This window comes from Nilaparvata lugens, chromosome X (assembly GCF_014356525.2).
Source record: "Nilaparvata lugens isolate BPH chromosome X, ASM1435652v1, whole genome shotgun sequence".
Classification (NCBI taxonomy): Eukaryota; Metazoa; Arthropoda; class Insecta; order Hemiptera; family Delphacidae; genus Nilaparvata; species Nilaparvata lugens.
In genome coordinates this window covers 86448118-86473409 of record NC_052518.1, presented here as the reverse complement: position 1 = coordinate 86473409, position 25292 = coordinate 86448118, and the positions used below count along the sequence as shown (strand labels likewise).

Below are 25292 nucleotides of genomic sequence, written 5' to 3'. Positions count from 1 at the left end.
TCAAAGATCTTGAAAGGATAAAAATGGAGTGCTATTTACTCAAGGAAATACAAGATTATTATTTATTCTTCCAGTGTTATGTCGGATCCTAGGTTTGCATATCCCCAGAGCAGAACTAGATATGAGACGGTACAAATGCAAATTTTCTATACTATAAGACGATACGGTATCTCTAGTATTAGTGTTACTCAGTATAATAGTTCTAGTACAATTTTAATTTTTTTACAAAACTATATTGACAGCTTTTGAAATATTGTCACCAACAAAAAATGTTCTCAAGGGGACTGAGATTCAGTTTTATTTTCAGTTTGAGATTAACTCCATGATTTGGAAATGGAATGTTTTGTGGAGGAGATACGGTCGGAAGCTCCTCCCAAACTATTTTGTTAAGCCACTCATTGGAACGAAGTCTATGCTAAATGCTAATCCTCTCATATTTCTATTCCAAATCAATCAATCAAAATTTTTTATTCACAATTTGAACTTGCGGGTCCTGCCAAACCCGAAGGTTCTTCGGCGGGTGTCCAGCTACATCAATATAAATCTAGAATAATTTGAAAAGTTTGGTGAACTTTGACTGAACTGGTGAAAAATAATGATCTCCAGTATCATCTGGTATCAAAATACATTGTATTTGGTTGTATCATATACGTTGTAAAAATGAATCAGTTGTACTCAGCAATAATTTTTGTTGACTTTGGCAGCTGAAGGCGCTTCCCCTAGTTCACCACCTAATCCACCTGAGCCTACCATTCCGGTTGACAAGACCAATCTTCCAACAACAATTATCAAAATGCCTGATGAAATCTTGCATCTGCTGCTTGGGACAATTCCGGCTGCGAGAACCGTTGTCAAAGCCAAAAAGATTACCATCTACGTGGCAGCAGCCGACTCACAAGGTAAGTTACAATTAAAATTTATCTTTCTAAAATTATTTTGTGACACGTGAAGCTGAATTTTCCAAACAGTATGCAGAGTATCTTAGAACTTGGCGTGGTGCACACAGGAGAAACGCGATACATGAAACGTAAAATTTCGTTTCAGTGAAACGATACATAACATTAACTCAGATAAGTGAACTCCAAGTTTCATGAAACAACGTTTCATATTCTTCAAGGAAACATGAAGATACAAATACCTTTTCAACAATCAGGTATTTATTTATTATTGCACTGGCAATAATAGTTAGAAGCAACATTTCACATTCATATTACTATAATATCTATTCATCTATTGGTAAAGCATCTTGTATGGCTACTCAATATCTTGTAAAACTTTTAGTATGGTACCCTTCATTCATTTTCATTTATTGATTCGAAACTGTGATACGAAACATTGATTTTAAACACGGTTTACAAGTTCACAACCAAAAGATTTTCAACCAGATCACTCCCGTGTTATCGGATGGGCACGTTAAACTGTCGGTCCCGGCTGAAGTATGACAGTCGTAAGGCCCATCGACGGCTCAAATTATATATTCAGGCGGTGGGACCTTCCCGCAAGGGACTCCCCACCAACAAAAGCCATACGAATTTACTTTTTTTACAAGTTCACAGTTAAAAATAATGTTTAATCATATACAGACTACTCATTCACTATTTTGTTGTATTTGAAAAATAATAAAAAATATTTCGTGTACGCACAGATACTTTTTGTTACAGAGATGAGAATGACAGAAGCTTCTGAATACAACCATCCGTTATCTTAGTTTTTTTAGCAATGTTTTATAAGCATTGAAAGTTCTCATTCAAAGTCTCCAAATTGATAATTGAGCACAATTTCCATCAAAATATGTCTAATTTTGAAAGCATGTTTTCGTAGAATTTATTTTTTGTTCAAGTTATCAATTCTTAAATTGTTAGATTGGAAGCAATCTCGTGGATCGTTGTCATCATCATTAAAAATTCTAGTTTCATATTTCATATTTTTCATGACTTATGTCTTGAACTTGTGAGATGACTCAATTTTGAGGAATGACGATAAACTCTTGAATTGATAAATCCAAAATCGATGGTCGCATACTATACGAATAGTTCTGAACCGCTGGAAATTTTTTTAAAATTATGTTTGATGAAGATGGGCGTTAATAACATTTTGCAGTCCTTAGTTGAACAGTCCTATTAAGGATCAAACAGAGTGTTCGGAGAGTCACTGGGCACTTTGATTTAGGGAATTAAATGAATGTATGCCGTTGTCGTGGTACTGAACTTCATAACTGACCACACTTGAAACAGCCCAACCGCGATAACGGTATACATTCATTTCATTCCCGCAATTCAAGTGCATAGTGACTTTCCAAACACTGTGTATAGTATGAAATGTAGTAAATGTATAGTATTATACATTTAGTTTTATGAGTGGATCGTGACTGGACATCCCCCACCAATGAACACATGAATCACCAAATCAGAAACGCTTGAACAGGTTCTCGCTTTAGAATTATATTTCTAACGATGAATGCTATATGTCACGGTTATTAATATAATTCAAGCAAGAGCTTGTTGATATCGACACAGAAGACTCGTGATTCTTCGGGGAGCAGTCAACATCACCATGGAGAGTCAACATAATCAATATTTTATTTTCATTTATAATTATATTTCAATTATCATCTAAGTTTAGTACTTTTTAAGTACATAAGTAAGTAAGTAAATAAGTACATAAACCAGTATCCTGGTTTAAAATAATAAAATGTGGTCGAATGCCAATTCAAACTCACATTTGGGAAGCCGTTCAAGTTTATTGATAATTATAATTTGAAATGTATTGGAAGTGAATTTATAAATAAAACAGTAATGATTTCTTGTGCTACAGTCAATCTTAATTCTGAATCGACCGATTAAAAACAAGTTTAAAATATAACACTCTCATTTTAATAACTATTTAGTGATGATGATGATAATATTCATTTGCCAATGTGACAAATATATTTTGCTAATTAGTAAAATATAAGAAGAGTATTTCGAACACGGGATGCATTGATAGAATCTCATCGTTTACGAAATTAGCATAATTATATAAGAATATAGGTTTTTAGGGAATTAATTTGAAGAAAAGTAATTTTTAGTCGACTAAAATACTATAGTGAGGTCCATGTTATAAAGGCAGTATTTGATTAACATTGGTCTTGCTATCCTTGTCCTATCATTCAGTAAATCGCTACTCTTTTCTTGCTCTGCAACGCTGCCACAATGTATAAATATACTAAATTAACAAAATATCCAATCCCAGTTATAAAAATGTATTATTTAACTGTAGGAAAGTATATTTTCTTGATTAATAAAATATAATTGATTATTTGGATCAGTTAATATTACATAAGATATACCGGTATCAGCTATCCTCTATAGAAAACAAGGCAGAGAATCGGCAACGCTCACTGTCATTATAACGTGCACCTAACTATAAGAGTGTTCTTTACTATTCTTATTGTGTTGTAATTATTATTATTGGATAAAAAGTACTTTATTGTAGTTAAGGAATACCATTGTGGTATTTTATAACTTTTCTGGTTATTTGGTATCATAAGTTTTTATACTGCAATACTGTAGGCATTCAAGTTATTATAATATCAAAATAATAAAAAAGTTTCAATGAAGTGTACATTAGCTCTGTATTTTAAATTATGAATAATGATTTTTAATGAGCCCGAAAAACTGTTATGATGAGAAATAAGTAAATAAGCAGTATATGATAGTCCTATTGCTTGCTATCTATCCATAAACTGGAAAAATATAATTCTATAGTTCTATTGCTCGCCATGTATCTATAAAATGGATGAATATAATCCTACACTTATTGCTTTTCAAATTTTCCAATTATTTTTAACAACAGTACTATAAATTCATTTTTTAACTATTCTTCCAAATCAATATATTCTTTTCTATGATGTTGAATGATCGATCAATACAATTAACAGAGAAATTTCACTTTCACTTGACAAAAACCTTTTGTTGATTATTTGATTGGAAATTTTCGAGCACATCAGCAAATTATTATCTAGCGCTGGTGTCGCAACATATTTTCCTTTTTGATTGCAATTTTTTTCATATTTGGATTTCTCGTTCCTACTTATAATTATCTTCCAATAATTGCTTATCATAGATCCACTCTACTTAAGAGATTATCGTACTGTAGAAATATCGTACGTAAAGAAATATCGGGTAGCAGTAGACCTATTAGAAAAGTTTTTAATTTTGACAAACAATGTTCCTAAAATTATTTTCTCTCCTGTTAATTGATTGCTTAAAAATAAGCTATAATATTCATTAACATCACTATTCTGAACTTTCATGTGTCGATATAACTTTTGAAGTGGCTATTTGACTGTTTCTTAGTAAATTACTCTCTCAAAACATCTATTGCAACATTTATCTGAATATTGATCGATTAATTTATATAATTTTCCATGTATGTTTTTCTAATCATTCTACACATTAGTCAACGCCTGACTGACATTGTATTCAATATAAAAAATGCAAATAATTAGCTTCGAATCTGTAGTGACTAGTACTATTTCTATCAAGTTTCTAGTTCAAGTTTTATTGTTTACATCAGTAAAAAAGAACAAAATACAAAACATTCTATCAGATACCTATAACTAACAATTAAAAGATAATACTTCTGAAAGGTTAATTTGGCACTATATTATAATGTATCAATAATACAGTAGAAATTAACTTTGAACTTATGACTACACAACTCATATCAACATTTTGGAATGATGTAACTGATGATGAAAATGAACCTTAACATGTTATGTGAGAACCTATGAAAACAAAAATATTATTTACAAAAGAGCTTCCGCAAAGCCCTTGCCCGTGAATAGGAGTTTGAATAATGGGACATACGAAAAAGATAAGACACATACACACACGCATTCACACAGTCATCAATATTTGACAATTGAAACATCAGAGCATTTCCCCTCATAACATACATCTTAGTGTTATAAACCTTATGTGAACAGTAGAGATCCTAAAAAATTCTTAATAGGAGTACAAACCAAGCTTCACCAAGTAATCATTGTACATTTTTTTTGGAAAAAAATTGTTTTATTCTGTAAAAGTGTGTGAGAAAATCAATGTTAAAAATTTCAACATACGAATGAATTCTATAATGATTACATTACATTTATTATAACTTTTATTCAAATAGTCATAACATTTTTATTATACACATAGTTCAGATTTTTTTAAAAATGTGATTCAATTGATTCTTGATCACTGCGATTCCAATACACTTATATCTGAATTTATTGTACTAGTGAATGTATTAGAAATATTTTTACATAGATTCACAGACAATATAATATAGCGGTTGCCCTAGGAATCAGAATGGAATGTTATGAATGTAAGATAGGGATGTGATGTTCTTGGTTTTAGCATTGTAAGGATTACTGCTCGTGTCAGATCCGTACACAAAGTTGTTCAGGCAGAGTTTTAAAAATAATTCTCCAGCGGTTCAGAACCAACTTGAAACTGTAGTTCCACTAAATTATCATCTTTCCCATTTCCTCATGTGGGCATCTTCAACTATCATCTTCAGCGATGTCAAAATATCAATTCAACTATGTTCTTCCTCTTTTCAAGAGGAATCAGACCAACATTCAAGGGCAAGATTCACTGAGAAGAACAAATTCTATTAAGATTTTTACAGATTTGGTGAAAATTATGGAAACAGCATAATATTTGATCTACTAGGATAATTTGACAGTGGGTTTCATTGGGGATCCTATTCAAATTAAAAAAACTACTTTTCTGACGCTTCAAAATTATTTTCCACCATCTTGAATCAGTCTTATTGAATCCAAATTCATTTTTTTAATGGGAGGTCTTTGGATACAGAATTTCAAGAAACAATGTATGGCGAAAACCGCACATTGATATCTCAAACCGTTTCGAAAATATTCACATTTAAAGATACTAATCAATCATTTTTAAAAAATGGTTTCTATTTAAATTCAACTATTAAATTTATTTTTTCAAGTGTTTGTTAACACTAACAGTAAAATTCACTTACATATTTAACACTTTGAACAAAACAATCTGATCTGTCATAATATGACAGATATGTCCTTATTAAGTATTCATTTATTTCATTTTTGTATGATTCCTTAATATCTTCAAATGTGAATATCTTTAAAACGGTTTGATATATCGGTGTGCGATTTTCTCCATCCATTTTTTCTTGAAATTCTGTATCTAATTCATGTTTCACACGACCACCATCCTATTTAAAAAAATGAAATTGGATTCAATATGGCGGATCCAAGATGGCTAACAAAAATTTTGCAGCGACAGAAAATTAGTTTTTATATTCGAATAGCATTCCCAATGAAACCTACTGTCATATTCCTCTTGTAAAATTAATATTAAGCTCTTCCATAATTTTCACCAACTCTGTATAAGAGCAAGACAAACAATGCTTCCTCCAAATCAAACAAAAATTTGACATACTCACCAGAAAAAAATGCTTCCTTGTTTTTCAGACTGCTGCCTGGAAAAGGGTATTTTGCACAACAAAGTCTACCCAGTGCTAAGAAAGGAGGCAATTGAGCATGGCTATGAGCTTCACATTGTAGATTTACATTGGCGGACAGCTCTAGAAAAACAACAAGACCATGAGTTCCCTGAATTGTGTGTTGAGCAGCTAAACCGTAAGTGTTTTTGATTTAAACCATTCACATGTTATTATTTCTTTTAAAGAAGACTTTACTTATGCTTTATTCCATCAACCATGATCAAATTTCTCAAATCAGCTGAGCATACCTATAGTCCGTACGAATTTTCTTCTGACTTGGAGGAATATGCGGTGTAAAGAGATGGAGGGAGATCAGCCAATTACAGTAATTAATAGAGTCATAGGTAAAAGCGCAGTTGCCAATTTGTCAGTCATCTGACTACTTTCAGACAGGAAACTTCGCATTTGTAGCATGAGCACATGAACAGTCACTAGAAGTTGCAGAACGCTGGCTGCTTCAAAACGGCAACATCGCACCTCTGTATCCCTCCCGCTGTATGCTTTCTCTGCTGCGCATGTCCATCCCAAGTAAAAAGTAATTTTGTACAGAGTATAATTCGCATTGGGCTAATCACTGCATTGTGCTAATCACTATACATCTCTTTTTGCGCAATTTATCATAAGGATATATTTGAATTCGACATATGCTACTTTTGGACGAAAACCAGTAACACTTTACTGCGGTTCACGGTATAGAGATAGTAAAAAAGATAGGATGACATTGTTTCTGAATGCTAATTTCCTATTGCTACCACCTTCTATAGTGAATAGCTGTGATTCAAGTTATATTGGTAAATCTGCCTGACATTAGTACTTGATTATTCTTGTTACCTGAATAAAAGTGCAAAAAATTATTCCCGAACACTTTTCAGAAGAAAAATGTTTTTCTGAAACTTTTTATGAGCCAATATTATTAACAACACTATTATGCATGACATTCTAATAAAAATATTGAAAATTTATACGAAACAATTGGAAAGTTATGTTCCAAGCAATTTCTGTGTTAATAAATACAATAATATTGAAACTCTTAATACTCTTCAATGACCAAGTAATATTTTCCGATGTCAAATAGAATTCAATTTATTTTACAGTATGCATAAACTGTTGAAAAATTATATTACAATGAATTGAGATAAGAACATGTAGTAGCTATGAAATTCCAACAAGTTAGATAGTCTAATCAAGGATTAAGGATAAAATTATTTAAATTTTTTTGTGTGTACCTTGGATGTTGCCATTATACAAATTAAAGAGGAAAAAATTAAAACGTTGATTATGTACGAAAAATAACATCTGTTAAATGCTGTTCGTTTTTGTCCATACACTCCTGCTAGCCCAGTCAATGAAGGTCCAAAAAAGCAGTTTCGATCCGAAAATTAAATAAAAGCTGAATTTCCCACCATCGATAGAACCCTCCCAGAGGGTCATTCTCCCAAAAGTCCCAAAAAATCCCCTTGGAGTTTTCCGCCCCAGCCCCCTAAAACATGAAAAATGCAGGTAAACAGGGGAAATCAATTATCTCTGTAACCATTGATCGGAAATAGTTCTTTTCTATGCCATTCGATTCGTTACATTATGGACTACAATATTAGTTATATTCATTTTTCCAATAAAATTAACGGTTTTCTTGATAAAATAATATATATATGTAAAAATTTAGGGGGTTTGTGATTTGATTTTTTTGTTTTCTTCGATTAACTTCGAAACAAGTAGTTTTAAAGGAAAATGAGTCAAATAATTAATGTAGCCACTGTCATTGCAAATCCATTGATGTATATTGTTATGTATTTGCGATTCGATTTGACGCTGTGGAAGGGGAAACAGTCGACGCGGAACGGCGCGGCTGACTCTCTTAGTCATAGTAAACAGCAAACTGGAAATCAATTATCTCTGTAACCATTAATCGGAAAAAAATCTATCATATGTCATTCGATTCGTTACATTATGGACTAAAATATTAGTCGTATTCATTTCCTCAATAAATCAAACAGTTTCCTTGATAAAGTAATATATATGTAAAAATTTAGGGGTTTTTCGATTTGATTTTTGTTTTCTCCGATTAACTTCAAAGCAAATAATCTAAAGAAAATTAGACAAATAATTAATGTAGCCACATTCATAGCCAATCCATTGATGTATATTTTTATTCATTTGCGATTCGATTTGACGCTGTGGAAGGGGAAACAGTCGACGCGGTACGGCGTGGCTGACTCTCTTCACCATAGTAAACAGTAAAATACAGTAGTAGGACTACTGCTTTCCAAGTTGCATCTTATTCACACTATGACGCTCGAAACAATCAATTTTGTCTATTGTTTTGACATGCGATGAAACTAATTTTTCACATTTTAATTCTCTAAATTCTCTAAAATCATTTTGTTGTTATATATGTGCTAAATCATGCATTCTATGACAAACAAAGATATTGTTCGCAACCTATATAATATTCATACTATTACATAATATAATACATATTTAAAATATGTGTGTATGATCATAATTCTATGCTAAAATTTATCATTAGTTATGAATGTCAAAAACTGAGATAAATCATAGATTACAATAGTGTTAACAGTGGCAATTTCCTGAAAAATCATAGCGTGCAGTGTTTGCTGTTTTCTACAGTTAATATTCTCCAAGCCAGGTTGATAATATTTCTTCAGTTGAGCCAAATATATATGACGGCTGAGGCATAAAAAATTTATACATTGGGCTTGTTGAGTTGAAACTTTCTATGATTCTCTCTGTAAAGTAGCTTATCTTCCGTTCTTACTAGTTAAATCTACATTATTTAGACAGTCCAATATGAAAATTCAGTAGATTCTAAAGGCCATTCCACACAGCACGTGGCGTGCGTGGCTGCACGCACGCCACGCTGGCCACGCTAGCCACATGCCAATTCACACCGCCACGACTGTTGCGATGCTATATCGGCCACGTTTCCTGTCAGTATGCAGGAAGATGTCAACTTCGACGGTCCCGTGGTGTGAATCTGGATTTTCTTGTGGCTTACCTTTGTTTGATGACTCCAACAGCAGCAGTAGTAATGATAATGAGCTGGTTTTATTGTATTCGGTGACAGCACGGGTCCAGTGGGTACATCCAATCAATAAAAAAAGGAAGACCTATGGCGAATTCCATCATTTAATGCGCGACCTTGAGGCTGACAATGATAGTATACGTTCTATACGATAGTATACGTCTAGTATACGATCTGAGCATGCTCGGACCAAAACGTGGCCGGACACGTTTGAAAAGATCGCTCAGAGAGCGAACGGTAGCCACGCGTGGCTAGTATAGCAAGCGTTGCCGCGTGGCCGTGGCTGCTATGTGAATTGCTTCATTTGATTAGCTGGGAAGCGATGTTTTGAAAAGTACCTAGCGTGCGTCCAGCCACGCACGCCATTTGCTGTGTGGAATGGCCTTTAAGATGAAAGCCATGCAAACATACAAATTAAGGAAGAGTAAGCATGCATAAAAGGTAGGAAAATCATGAAAGTGTTGCACATTTAACCACAAAGTACCCTACCGTATAAGATTAATTGAAAGATGATTCATCATTTTCTATTATTTTTGTTAACATATCGATTTTTCACCTCCACTCGCATCTTGTCATTCATTACACAAGGTTGGCAGAAGCTTTTCTTTATGTCGATTAATGTTGATTGAAATTGATTTTGATTAGGGCACCAAAAGAATAGATCATTTTCTATTTGAAGAATTCAAATTAAATACATTGAACATGATTTCTTATGACTTCATTTAGTTGGGTGAAGCTATTTGAAAAATGTACCTGATTATCAATTTCATGGTTTATACACCATTCTAGTTCATTGTGATCATTGAAGGGTTGAAGTGATGAGTTAGTTCAAGTGAATTCTAGTACACAAGTATATTGTGCTTATAATGGGATCTTCTTTATTCTCTATCGATGTTTTGCTCCAGTAGAGAAAATTTAAAATGTTGGTTTTACATTTTATAAGCTTCATAAATAATATAAATTAACGGTAATATGAATTTGATAAGTCCAGTATTAAATTAATCGATGTTGATTTTCATTGTATCGCTTTGTATCAATGTTACTTGCACTGTTTGCAATTCATCACTATTCTCTCAAGAATAAGTTTTTCATGATCTGAAAATTGAAATTCAAATGCTATTTGGATGACGTTCACATTCCACTGGCTTTTTTACAATAATTGTTACGTTGAAGAGTGAGGCAATTCAATCCATTTGGAAGTAAAAGGAAATCACAGTGAAATTTGAACAGTGGATAGTAACTTTGAAATTCAGTTGCTCAATTCATTTCGGCTTGATACTATCATTTGTAATTATAGTTGATCAGAAATATGCATTGTATGTAATGTTTATATTTCAGTTTGACTAATCTTCTATCACAGTCTCGCTTTCATTCATAAACATGATAATCCTAAATACGTAGATTACCTTAAAGATGTAGCTTATCTTACGTCGAACAATGTACAATATAAACAATTTTCATTAAATTACTATTATGATGATCATTGGAATTTCTGCCTGTGATTGAGAAAAAGTCATTTTATGAGCCTTGAAATTCGTACCTAGGAAAAGTTGCATTATTACTAGATTTTTTTTTTTATTTTTACTATTTATTATAGGTACTGTACATTGATTTTTGTGATTATAGAGATCAACTACTTTATTCTGAATCAGGATAAGGATAAATAGGGAAATTGTGAGATGGGGATAACATCCATAGTTACATAGCATCAATTTGAAAGCTCTGATTTGAACGGAACTGCGATTCTGGCTTGGTATTGCCTCTTCATGTTCAGTGAGAATAGAAAGCTTCAGAGTAATTCTTTCTCACTATATGTGATAATATTGTTAATATTTAGTAACATTTGTTAATATTTGAACCGAATGTGCAACAAATTAATCTACTTTCAGCTTGAAAATTTTCAATTTATCAGGAGTACAGTGTTATCATATAGTATCTCAGGTAGGCCCACCCTTTTATTTTTTCTGTTCACGTGATCTGATGATATTCATTCCATTATCAAGTGTTTAAATTATAAAGAGTGATGAAACAAGATAAAACACAAGAAAAGCTATGAAAAGAAATTTGAATCTCCATTTTTCACAAAAATAAGGATAAGATGAAGGAGTCGGACACATAATATATCATGAAACTTTTTGAAAAACATCAATATCTGAAACTAGAGTTATCAAATTGGGTTACCTCTGACTCGTATGGAGAAGGCACACTTCAAATTAATATAATAAATTCTGTAAGCAAACAACGAAATCCTGATTTTTATCATGAGCATGGTTAAATTAAGAAAATTGTAATATTTTTTAGAATATTGAAAAGTGAAAATCTATATACAGCGCATGTCAAAACAATAGACAAAATTAATTGTTTCGAGCGCCATAGTGTAAATGAGATACAATATAGACAGCAGTATTATTCTGTTTACTATGGTGAAGGGAGTCAGCCGCGTCGGCTGTTTCCCCTTCCACAGCGTCAACTTGAATCGCAAATACATAACAATATATATCAATGGGTTCGCAATGGATGTGGCTACAATAATTATTCGTCACATTGTTCTTTATAACTACTTGCTTCGAAGTTAATCGGAGAAAACAAAAAAATCAAATCGAAAAACCCCTAAATTTTTACATTATATTATTTTATCAAGGAAACTGTTCGATTTATTGAGGAAATGAATCCGACTAATATTATAGTCCTTGATTTAACGAATCGAATGACATATGATAGATTTTTTTCCAATTAATGGTTACAGAGATAATTGATTTCCAGTTTACTGTTTACTATGGCTAAGAGAGTCAGCCGCGCCGTTCCGCGTCAACTGTTTCCCCTTCCACGGCGTCAAATCTAATCGCAAATACATAACAAGATACATCAATGGATTTGCAATGAGAGTGGCTACATTAATTATTCGGCTCATTTTTCTCTAAAACTACTTGCTTTGAAGTTTATCGAAGAAAACAAAAAAATCAAATCGCAAACTCCCTAAATTTTTACATATATATTATTTTATCAAGAAAACTGTTAATTTTATTGAACAAATGAATATAACTCCGATCAATGGGTACAGAGATAATTGATTTTCCGTTATTACCTGCATTTTTCAACTTTGAGGGGGGCTAGGGGGGAAAGCTCCAAGAGGATTTCTTGGGACTTTTGGGAGAATGACCCTCTGGGAGGGTTCTATCGATGGTAAAAGATTCAGCTTTTATTTAATTTTCGGATCGAAAAAACCTTTATTGACTGGGCTATGCAGATGTTGTGAGAAGTTGTCCACACTCCTCTGAAGCATTGCACGTGGTACCGCTGGAATTTCTTGTGTTGTTGTTCCACTCAGGGCTTCGAGGGTTCGTGGTTTGTTTATATACACAATTATACACGTGCTTTTAGGTAACTCCATAAAAACACATGGTGACACAGGTCCGGTGACCGAGGAGGCCACTCCACATCCCCACCCAACGAAATGAGGCGTCCAGGGAAGGTCTGCATAAAAAATTCCAAAGCTGCTCTCGATGTATAGCATGTCGCCCCATCTTGTTGAAACCATACATTATTGACATTGATACGTCGTCTTCTCAATTTGGCAGAAAAAATTCACGCAGCATCGTTAGGTAACGATCCGTATTGACAGTGACGGTTCGACCGTTTTCTCGAGAAAAGTAAGGGCCAACGAACCCTTGGAGCCCTGAGTAAAACAAAAACACAAGAAATTCGAGCGGTACCACGTGCAATGCTTCAGAGGAGTGTGGACAACTTCTCACAACATCTGCAGGAGTGTATGGACAAAAACGGACAGCATTTAACAGATGTTACTCTTCGTACATAATCAATGTTCTCATTTTTTTCCTCTTTAATTTGTATTTATGGCAACATCCAAGGTACATTCTAAAAAAAAATGTTGAGTTTCTTTTAAAAATGAGTGAGTAACTAGACTATTATTTCAAATCATCCATACCTCCCTGCCCAAACGACCTGTATTATTATATATCTCGCTATTTTAATAAATGTTCAATTGAGTACTTATAACGGCCATTTGCACAGTATAGATTGCTAAACTCGATTAAGTTAATTGAGTTTAAGTTAATTTGAAAGTTTAAACTTGAATCGGTTTTCTCAGTGTATTTACTAATACACAGTTTAACAGTACACAGTTTAAGTTAAACTAGTTTAGCGTTAAGTTGGTAATAGAATGTCATCGTTTATAATATCAGGGAGGCTGATTTTTACAGGAAATTTGTTACCTATTTTTTTGCAAACCATCAGTAAATTGAGGTTATGTACGTAGCTGGTACCTTAGACCAGTTATAGAATAGACACGCTGGGAAGTCTAGCCTCTACTGCCAACATCTACTGCCAAATCCACCCATCTTGACGTCACAACCAAGCTAACAACAATGCATTGTTCAACAACAATGTAAGTTAAACACCACAAACACTTACACAAAAACTCAAAAAAGTTTTCTATAATTTCTTTACGATGCGTGACGTCATTACTGTGACATCAAGATGGGCGGATTTGGCTGTAGATGTTGGCTTCATCGACTTTCAGTATGAACATACAATGAGCCGTGTCTATTCTATGACTGGTCTAAGGCTGGTACTACTTCCTCGTTCAAAATCCACAGAGCTGTAAGCTGTACTGTAATAAAAGTGAAAAGCGATCAAGAAATTCTTAAAAAAATACTTTTAGTTACAAACTTATATTTAGTTGTAACCAAAAAATTTATTTTATAATGTGAGATAAAAAAGTTATTCTGTTATGCTTAAATCTACTACGGTCTTCCTCGTTTATTAGAAATATCTCGGTTATGTGTTATTAAAAACATGTTTTCTAATCAAAGACCACTGTTTAAATTTGTTTTATTTTCTATCAAATGGTTTATTTATTCAAATACTAAATTGGCAGTTGCTTTACTCAAGCAAAACCGTTAAAAATTTCTCTATCATCCAGAAAAATTTAAATTATTCGTTTTTTGTCCAATTTTTCTCAGTTTCAAAATTACTTCGCAGTCATCTTTATCAATCGCATTAAAAACATCTATCAATTTCTCCATTATAATTATTTTCCATTCAAATAACGATTCACTAGGCCTATACCGTAACCTAAATAATTATTATCGTCTACACAAGCATTAAAAACAACCGTCTAAAAATAATTTACTATCAGCTGTTTCTCCATCAAATCTTTACAGATGTCAAGTTAATCCAATTGTTTTGGTCTAAACCTCCTGCTTTGAAGGTTTAAACTCTCCCAGAGTTTAAAATCAATACAGAGTTTAAACTGATACTTTGCAAACATAATTTTAGTTTAAAAAAATCTAGATTTGGTTTAAGCTTTTTAGCTTAAACTTACACTGTGCAAACGGCCCTAAAAGTCGTAATCATTTTGCTCTGGGAATATGTTGTTTCTTCTACTTGCAATGTTTTATTCTCACATAAGCCAGGGTTTCGATCTTCAAGACATCATCTTCGATATAATTGAGAGTCTAAGCTTCAACTGATGATGATGCCTTTATAATCGAAAACCTGAATTTTATAAAAAAATAAAACATTTCCAGAAGAAAATACATCATATTTTTATGTTATTTCATCGTAGGAAAATGTGGTTGAAGTAGCTTACTATATTTCCATGATACTATTTCTCCATAGGTACTACTGTTTCACGTTACTACAACTCTCACTGAAAACTCTTTAGAGAAATTCCTTTGTGTTTTTTCCAGTAATAAATTTGAATTTCTAATGACAATCTAATTTGCAATCAATAGGTCAAGCAGAAATCTCGTACACAATTCCAGTGATCTTTCTGAGTGATTCACTTGGAACTCCATTGTTGCCAAAGACCATCGAAGCACAAGACTTTGAAATGGTTCTGATGAACCCAATGACTGATGCCGCTGACCGAAACCATCTACAGAAGTGGTATAGGCTGGATAGCGATGCACAACCACCCTGCTTCCGCCTGCAGTCATTCAAAGCCGAAATACCTGGATTAAAGGTTACATTTCATAAGATTTTATTAATTCATGTTAATTAATATCTAATTATATAAAACTGGCTACACATAATATCTGGCTTTTATACCAAATTGGGAAGTCCGATTGTAGCAAGCATTGAAAAAGCACACCAGTGTTCAATGTTAAGTTCGGCTTGTATCTCAACCTCAAACTCTGTAGTAAATAAAGCAAACTTCTTATATATTATAAACTTCTTAAAATCACTTCACTTATATGGGGTACATTATTCAAATTAATAAAAACAATATAAAAACTTGTAGTAGGCCTACACTTTTATTAAAATATTTATAAACCTCCTATAATAATTGAATGAAAAAGACTAAGAAATTGTGGTTTTTGACAATTTCTTAGTCTTTTTCATTCAATATGAATAATTACCACAATATCAACTTCTCAACTACACAAAAAGTTCCTATAATAACTCCATTATAGATATAGCTTATAAGATAATTATATATTGAATAGCTTATATAATATTTATAGATTATATATAGATTGCATAATAGCTTACAATATGAAATTCATGATCATCTTACAATTATAGCCTTCTTTCTTATGAAATTGGAAAATATGAACTGGATAATAATTAGGCCTATTAAGGATCTAGAAGATAAAATGCTATTTGTAACTATTATAATATCGTATATCGTATATCCTAAGATTGATTTGTTAAAATTATAAAGTAATTGAAAACTATGGAGTAAAGTAAACATTCCAACAGCTTGGTGCACACTGCATAGCCTTAATCTGCAGTGACAGTAGTTGGATAAAATTAAATGTAACAATAATTATGGGGGTATTGGAGAAAAGTTATAGGTTTCAGTGTCTGAGAAATCGTAAAGGCATCTAAAGGAATCCCTCCCTATTATAAAATATCAATTATGTAATAGATTAACCATACTCTATTACTCTACTAATTACTACATGCTTATATTGATGTGACAAATCAAATCTTCAATAAGTTATTTGCTATGCCTCTTCGTGATTACTAAGTCGCAGACCAGATATACCGAATGCTTTCCACAAATCAAAATTATTGAATTTTTCTGTATGTGCTGTGTCTTGTAGGCATATGTGTCAGCATATTTTTCGCATTTGCAGGATTTTCGTAGCGAAGAACGCGCCAGAGCTTTAGCCGAATGGCAAGCCGAGGTTGATCACGTTTTCGCCGTCCTTTTGGCCGCATTTTCCGAAGAACTTCGTGACTCCTACCTGACAACAGTTGTCGAACAAGAAGTGCATAACACTGTTGTCATGAGCCAGGAGTTGGCCAAACGCTGCGTATGGCTGCAGCGAGTTTATACACATCAGCCGCTTGAAGAGTTGAGAGTGACAACTAAAAGCGAAGCAGAACTCAAACGTCGTCTGGATACCATCCAGAAGGCCTTGAAGGTAACACTAGTTTCAAAATGTATTCTCTGAGGCTGACCACTACCACTAAAAATAGAACATGCATGTTCATGCAACACACATGTTCATCATGTATGTTCTGTCATCAGCGAGGGGCTTTTAACATAGAATAAACCACTGAAAAATTACAAATTATAATGATAGAAAAATAATTTCACCTCAAATAGCAACGGAGAAAAAATAAACAGCGAAAAATCGGAGATACAAAAACCTAAACTCAAGAAATTTTGCTCGATAGCTTTCGCTGTGATGACGCAGCAGTGTATCGTGCATGTTCTACCGTTAGTGGCCAGCCTTACGGCGCCATTACACCTGCAAATTCTTTGATAATGCTATCAATAAAGTATCAGCTCACACATATCAGTGGCTAGCTTTCCTATCAAATACTGTATAATAATTGGTAGGTTCTTCATCATGACACAGAATGATACACTATTAAGATACCCTATTCCACCCCCTAGGTTATCTAATAATTGCGAAGTATTGCTACGACGCGGACTAGCTACAGCCGGGTATGGGTCGGGGTCAGTAGCCGTACTGACAGGTGGAGTTACTGGACCTACACTTCTCCCTCTATTCTGATTCTTTACCCTCTGCTTCTTTCGCGAGATTTCAGGGGAAGAGTATTTGCCTGTGGCGTTACTGGCCGATTCGGCCCTCGGCCTTTGGAATACAGGGTGGGTGTTAAAAGAGATTATGATAACCCTATACAAGGAGACGGATCTGACTATTAGATCCCTTCAAATAATTCTATTTATAAAGGTGGTACGCAATCTGAACCAACTGCGAGTTGACGGCGGGCAGACTGGATGTGCGAGCCCGGAAAGAGGTTTTACTACAGGATTTAAGGTGAGTGCTATGGAGTAAAGATATGGCGGAACTATGGAGTTGTTAGTAGTATTTAAGATATAGTTAAATAGGGCACGCTATAGGGTGTAAGCTATAGAGAATAGGGTGCAGGGTATGAGGTATACGGTATAGGGTATAGGGTATAGGGAACAGAGAATCAATAATGAGACTATTATTATCTACAACAAACAGATGTCTGTTCAATAATCCGCAATCTGACAATTGCGCTGTAGCTCTCAGCAAGCTGGACCTGCTAGCTAAATACAGGGTATAAATTTTCAATACGGGATATCTAAGATTCAGTATACAGGTTTTCAGGTGTAGGATTTCTGAATCGCGAGCCTGTAGCTGCGAAAGGATTTTCAGCAATTCTGAAACTGCTAAACAGGATTTCCGCGCCAGTCTAGCAACTGCGCGACGGTTATTAAGGGCTAATCTGTAACAGCCCTTAAGGGAATGGAAATCACTCTCAATCGTCCGAAACGCTTTTAAATTAATAGTCAGTATGTTGACTATTATGAGAGGATAGAAAAGGTTTTCACAGACACAGTCTGTAGAATAATATTGGGAAAACAACAGTCTGTCGTTGTCAGGATCTTTCCAGGATTTTCCACAAGGAAAATATCGAGTCAGAGACTCCTAATTCAGGAAAAGATTTCAATGGGCTTTTCCAAGCAATTGCCAGTCTAAGGACTACAACGAAATCGATATCTAATTTGCCACTGAGGTCACGGGAAAATTCATGAATTTTCCACAGGGAAAACCAGCAAATAATATTTGCTATTGAAGGAGACAGGTTTCTAAGAATTTTAAAAAGGATTCGCGGGTCTAAAAGACCGCGACCGGGACGATCTCGAATCTGGAACTGAAATCAGGAAGGATTTTAGAACAGGAAGAATTAAGAGAAAGTAAGAGGAAGCTTGTCGTAGTCTGATGACTTCGACTGAGAAGTTCTCAAGCTGTACCTGAGAGCTGGAAGGATTTTAAAACAGGAAAAATTAAGAGAGAGAAAGAGAAAGGACGTCGCAGTCTGAATGACTTCGACCATGACGAACTCAAGCTGCACCTGAGTTCTCTAGGAAAAGGATTGGAATTTTCCTACTAGGAATTACAGCAAGTCAGAAACTGCTAAGCAAAGTTAAAATACAGGGCCACTCTATAGTATGAAAACTAAGCAAGGAAAATTCACTCAAAATGATAATTATTTCTCTACAAGGATAAAAATTAATCGAGAAAACTGTTCTCAAAAAGGACAGGGATTTCCCCACAAAAATAAAAATTAATTGAGAAAAACTATTCTTAAAAAGGATAGGGATTTCCCTACAAGAATAAAAATTCAATTGAGAAAAATTACTCTTTAAATTGAAGGCCACCTTACTACAGAGAAGGAAAAACATACGGACTTCCAGTCCTGACATACAATTACCTGAATCGACGTGGATACTGATATGGAGAATGACGAACCGATTTTCACTTCCCGTATTAAACTTAAAAACGTCTTGAAGCGACAGAGTCTTATAAATTAAGTACTCTAAAATAATCCTCTACAAGAGCCTAGTTAAATTTCTCACTTAACTGTTTGTAGCACAAACTTAAGATCCCTCACAGGTTTTCAAAACCAAGAATAACTCGTTCACCCCCAGTGATACGAATTTAGGAGAAATAACCGACAAGAGAGAAAATCCCCAAGGAAGATCTATCTTCGAGTTGTCCGGAACTCGTCCTACAATATTCTATTCCAACCCTTAAAAATAGAATAATTCCTCAATGTTGTTTTCCATCACGAACTGCTTATTATTAAATCACTTTTTGCTTTTGGAAAAAACGACTAGCAGTCAAATATTTTACAATAAATGAATAAATCACTCACTGGACAACGAGATCTTTCGGCAGTTCCGCCATCTTCTTGGTTGTGTCACAAGAAAGGTTGCAAGAAAGGTTGTTGTGTCACAACCAAGAAGATGGCGGAACTGCCGAAAGATCTCGTTGTCCAGTGATTGATTTATTCATTTATTGTAAAATATTTAACTGCTAGTCTTTTTTTTCCCAAAAGCAAAAAGTGATAGAATAATTCCCTTAGAAATAAACGCAGCCGTATACAAACCTGATCACCGAACTACTGCACTATAAATAAAATCTACAAGGACAGAAAATCCCCCAGGAAAATCTACCTTCAAACAGTCGGTAATTCGACTCACAATATTCTATTCAATAAAATAGAGAATAGAATATTATCCCTCTAGAAAACCACATTTGGGGACGCCGCACGGAACGCGGCCGTACACAAACTCGATCACCGAACTACTGCCTCTTGCCTAGGTCTCCTCGCAGAGTAGGGTCCGTGGAAAATTGTGAGGCGGGGGGAAAAGAGATTGCCGACCAATAGGAGTCTCAGGAGACGATCACGCCACTGGTCAGGTGACAGGGTATGATTCAGATGATCTTGATGCTAAGGGTGCAACCATGAAGACAATACTGCTAATTTCTATAATAGATATAATTCTATAATAGGCCGGTAAACAATCTTTCTCACCAGAAATTACAAGAATCGGTCACTCTGGCGCGAGTGATGCTGACTGCATGTTAGATAACAGAACGCTCAAACCAGTAATCAAAATCTGGAAATTTCTGGTTCAGATGAATCCGCTGCTGATAATTCACAGGGTTGTCGCCAATGATGATGATTTATATGCTCGACTCTAAGCTTAGCAAAATACATCTGACTGCCGACCCTATTCTTCCTCTAAAATAAAGAGAATTATCCAAATCATATGTAAAATGATGCTTCTCCTTTCGTCACAAAATTCACTTTGTGACACCACATATCATGATACACGATATGTGTCTATCTGGTAGTAAATAAAGGAACTGACCTTTTGACCTTCTCGCATTGGAATAGTCTAAAAATGTATATTATTCAGAAATGAATATACTTCATCCTTGTAGACAAGATGGCTTAGCCTATAGTGGTATGGAGCTTTGCAGCTTTTGTCTGCTATTAGCGCAGTGGTCGTGGGTCCGATTCCTGATCTGGAAAGTCAGAAATTAGAAATACCTTCACATGAAGTACCATGTTAACATCACATACTTAAGTTAGATTAACAAGCTTCGATACTCAAGTTAGATTACTCAAGTTGGTTGGACATTATTCCCAAGACCTCCGACTTTCTATCTAATTGACAGAATATCAAATTACTTCCCGAATTTTGATAAAAATTAAAATTACTTCCCGATGGTAAGGAATATACATAAATATGCCAAATGTAGTCCTGAAAGTCATACGGTGCGGTCTAATCTGAGTAACAGAGCGTTCAGTAAAGAACCTGAAAATTATTTTTCCAATTATTACGATGGACGTGAAAACAGGCATAGGTAATCGGGGATTATTTATTGTGTATATTATAGTAGTAGTAACTAATAAATTAATATTCTTTTTTGTGGATTGCAGACATCATTAGAAGAGAAGCACGTCCTCCGCATATCGGTTCCTTGGAACAAGTCTGGTCTAGATCAAAGCTTGCCTGAGAATGCCCAATATGCGGCTGATGTCACAGTACAGCTGCGTATAGCTTTACTGTCCATCATCAATGAAATAGTAGATGACGATCCAATCAAACTATTGCCGCCGCTCAGCTCATCATATGGCATAGAAGCCGAATTATTCTACGAACTTTCGAGACAAGCACAATTTATACAAAAGTTGGCACGTTGCAGCGTTAATGGGGAAGACCCAATGTCACAAATGAAATCGTAAGTATCTTTCCATCCTCTACCTCTATATTTCATCAATTGAATATTATTATTATATAATAAATAATTATTAATAATTTCCCAAGCACAGTACAATCGAATGAGAAATTATATAGCCAAAAACATTTCGAATAGAACTCTATCCAATTATGGTTGCTCTTGCAAAACAAAATTCATGATTGTAGAGATTCAAATTTCAAAGAACTTGATAGATTGTTAATGTTAATGTGAGGTTAACCTATAGGTATCATATTATACTTAATAGACTAATATATGACATATTAATAGACATGAAATAATTTTCTTCAGACTCTATCGCAATATTTTCTAAATTCTATGTAGGTGCGTACAGACTTATGCGCCACGAACACGCATATTTCACTTTTCATCAGTTGATGCTATGCCTATTATATCAGAATCTTACTGTTTCTGTACAAATACAGATATAATAAAAATAGCATCAACTGATGAAAATTTAAATGTGCGTGTTCGTGGCGCATTAGTCTGTACGCACCTTATTACAATATTTTTGTTGAAATAATTGGAATTTAAATCTTTTTTCAATCGTCCTATGGGCTTCTTGAATCTGGCTTGATTATAATTAGTTCTAGTGAAGGCTACAATTTTTACAAGGTTCTCATGATGACTGGCTCATTGCAGGAACCTATTTGATGACGATGTACCCAGAAAGCAAAGCAACGAACCGCTTTGATACATAGTTCACCACGGGAGATTTTGTAGGGTATTCAAACATCCTCACTGTCACAAGCACCCGTGGAAATACATTCAGTCAAATGGCTGCAAAAAGTGTGGCATTATGAATCTCTTATTGGACCATGCTAAGAAGTTAGTCAGGATTCTTATACCATTTATTATCGGTGTTTTCCCTTGGTGTTGTTTGCAAGATATTTTTATCGATGTTTAGATTTTTCACTCTTCAAAAACTGTCTTTTAATTTTTTCCTGTCTTGAATGGATCGAATTTTGATTTTTTATGTGTTCTGTTGATCAATTACACCTTCCTATACTTTCCTTTAGCCGCTTCGTTATCCTTATCTTCATAAGGATAGAAGTAAGATTGAGAAGCTTGGGGTTTGAGATTGTTGCAGTATTTAGGAAACTAAATACCTCGCTGTTCGTTGCTTTGTTTGTGATTTATGTCTCTTATGTAGAAGCACGATCATCTGAGTATTCTCATCAGTTGGCTTCATTCATCTCATTGTTGATATATGTGAATCTGTTAGTTCATCTCTCAACTCATGTCATTCATTTTAGCTCATTACATATTTATGTCAGTGTAAAATCTTCAATGTATTTTTATTTTTAATGATGATATTTATTTTCTATTTCAACTATCACGATAGCATTTTCTTACAATCTGTATTGGAAGTATCGGGCTTTCATTATTACCAAAAACATTTGAGAGCCTAGAATTATGAATGTGTTTTAAGTTTCTATTATTACACTTACTAGGCTCTGAATTTCACATAACTTAATGGGTAATAGAGAACAGATTTTCTAAGATAAGCTTCAATGTATGCGTGGAAGCTACCTTGATGGCACGCATGCTTGAAAACCTGAGTTGGTTTTCTCTCATGGCATCATCTTTCAAGATGTATAAGATGTATATATGTATTATCAGATTTGAACTAGAGACGTGAGAAATTGGTGAAATGCTGTTTACAGAACATGAGAAAGTCTGCACTTGAGAAATAAGATGGATTGGAATGTATATGTCTATTTTTATATTTCGGTGTTGCATAATGTCTATTTTATCATGTTTGCTATCGTATTTAGAATGTTTGCTTGTATATATAAGTGTATAAATGTGTGAGTTGAGAAGTAGGGCGCATGCGAACTACTTTGTTGTTTGCTTCTGCGCATATAAGTCTGTCTCATTTCTTGTGCAAAAGATAAGTAGCATACAATGAATTTTTTGTGAAAATAAAATAAGAAAAATATTGGAAGACCAAATAAATCGATCAAGCAATATCCACTGCTATTTAAACATGAGTATTTAATACAAATCGAAGAATAATATTTTATTTTGAGACAAATATGAGATTACATTCTCAATTAGACTTGAGTATGATTTACATAACTTCAACGCTCCTAGTGATCAGATTTTATGGGTGCTTCATGGTATGCTCCCAAGCTACCTTGATGCCCTTGATAATATTTATGATATCGATAGTATGATTCTTCACATGAACCAAGAATAAATAACATGGAGGCTATACAATAAATTCATAATATTCAACTGATTATCATCAACAGTGTTCTGATAAGATGGGATCCTTGTATGACAATTCGTTTGTTCAATTAATTATTGAAAAATTTCAAGAATAATAATTGGAGAAATAGATAACAAGCATCTAGTAATCAACTTTGTGTTACAAAGTACTTAGTTTATACTTTCCGATAATATAGACTAAACTAAGCCATGGCAACTTATTACAAAAACTGTTTATTCTCTTTCACAGCTATATCAAAGCGGAAATTGCTAACAACAAAATATTCGTTCTTCACGGAACCCAAGGATCTGGCAAAAGCACTTTGGTCGCCCGTGCGGCTCTAGAATGCCACGAGTGGCTGCCAGGCTCCATGCTCGTAGTTCGCTTTGTCGGTGTGACCGCTCACAGTTTGAGTATGGAGCAAATTATAAGAACTATCTTGGCACAATGTGAAATAATTGAGGGGGGTCATGTGTTGACTCACAAACACGTAAGTTCAACAATTTTCTTGATTCTTTTGCAGGACCTTTGCTTCGTCCAATAAAATTAATGAATAAATAAGAAACTCAATCTGCATCCTGTATTTGATACAGTTCCAGTGAGAGGTCATATAGTTTCTATACAGACATTTTCATTTCCAGCTATTTTTATCACATAACAAGTTCCTAAAACTGTTTCTATTGTTGAATGAACATGGAAACTACTAACACTATTTTTTTTAATAAATTCACAAAAATTCACTGTGTACCTTATAATAAGTTCAATCTTGACTCCAAAATGATTATTTGGTTAGCACAATTCTTAATTGTGCGTACCATATAATTCATGCATCCCGATAATTACTGCTATTCTAGAGAATTCAAATACTGAATAATTTGAAAATAATTTCCTCATATTTATATCTATACAGGGTGATTCATAATTATGGTAAAATAATTCAATACGTGATAGTAGAGGTGAAAATAAGAAAAAAAAATTCCAATAAACATATATCCATAAACGCTTCATCAGCGAGCAATACAGGGTGAAAGATTTCGCCCGGAATTCAGTTCCTCTGGTGAAGTACACCGATGATGAATTGTTTGGGGACTAGTTTTTGAAAAACTTATGCTGGATTCATATGGAAAAATATCTGAAAAATTGAATAAAACTAGTCTGGAAGCTGTAGTGTGGGTAGTTTTTGAGAAAAAAGTTGAAAAATGCAAAAAATTCAAATAGAAAAACACAGACTTCTACATTTGATGCCCAATAACTTTCTTTAATGACCAGTAAACAAATAATTTTTCGCAATAAAAATTGTAGAGAATTTAATTCTGAAAAAAATGATGTAAGCTGTGTAAACTAAATTTAAATAAAAGTTGGATAAAATGTATTCTTATGTAGTACATTACACCACAAAATTTGCTGTTTTATGAGGAGAGAACTAATAACTCATAGGTTGTAGCTGATTGCAAATAGAACATTGATTTTAAGAACAGCT

General features: G+C 34.0%; 1 protein-coding gene across 4 annotated transcripts in view; it reads left to right on the top strand.

Moving 5' to 3' along the window:
- The window catches only part of LOC111055416 (NACHT and WD repeat domain-containing protein 2), a 281193-nt gene that overhangs the window by 187691 nt on the left and 68210 nt on the right, over positions 1-25292 (top strand). For all 4 annotated transcript variants that reach the window (XR_005573081.1, XM_039441803.1, XM_022342621.2 and 1 more), the window contains exons 4-9: positions 705-899; positions 6491-6658; positions 15322-15551; positions 16672-16962; positions 21278-21579; positions 24062-24302. Coding sequence is in view for 3 of the 4 variants with exons in the window: in XM_039441803.1 (XP_039297737.1) it covers positions 705-899; positions 6491-6658; positions 15322-15551; positions 16672-16962; positions 21278-21579; positions 24062-24302 (1427 nt within the window). In the remaining variant the exon portion in view is untranslated. The remainder of the gene's footprint in view (positions 1-704; positions 900-6490; positions 6659-15321; positions 15552-16671; positions 16963-21277; positions 21580-24061; positions 24303-25292) is intronic.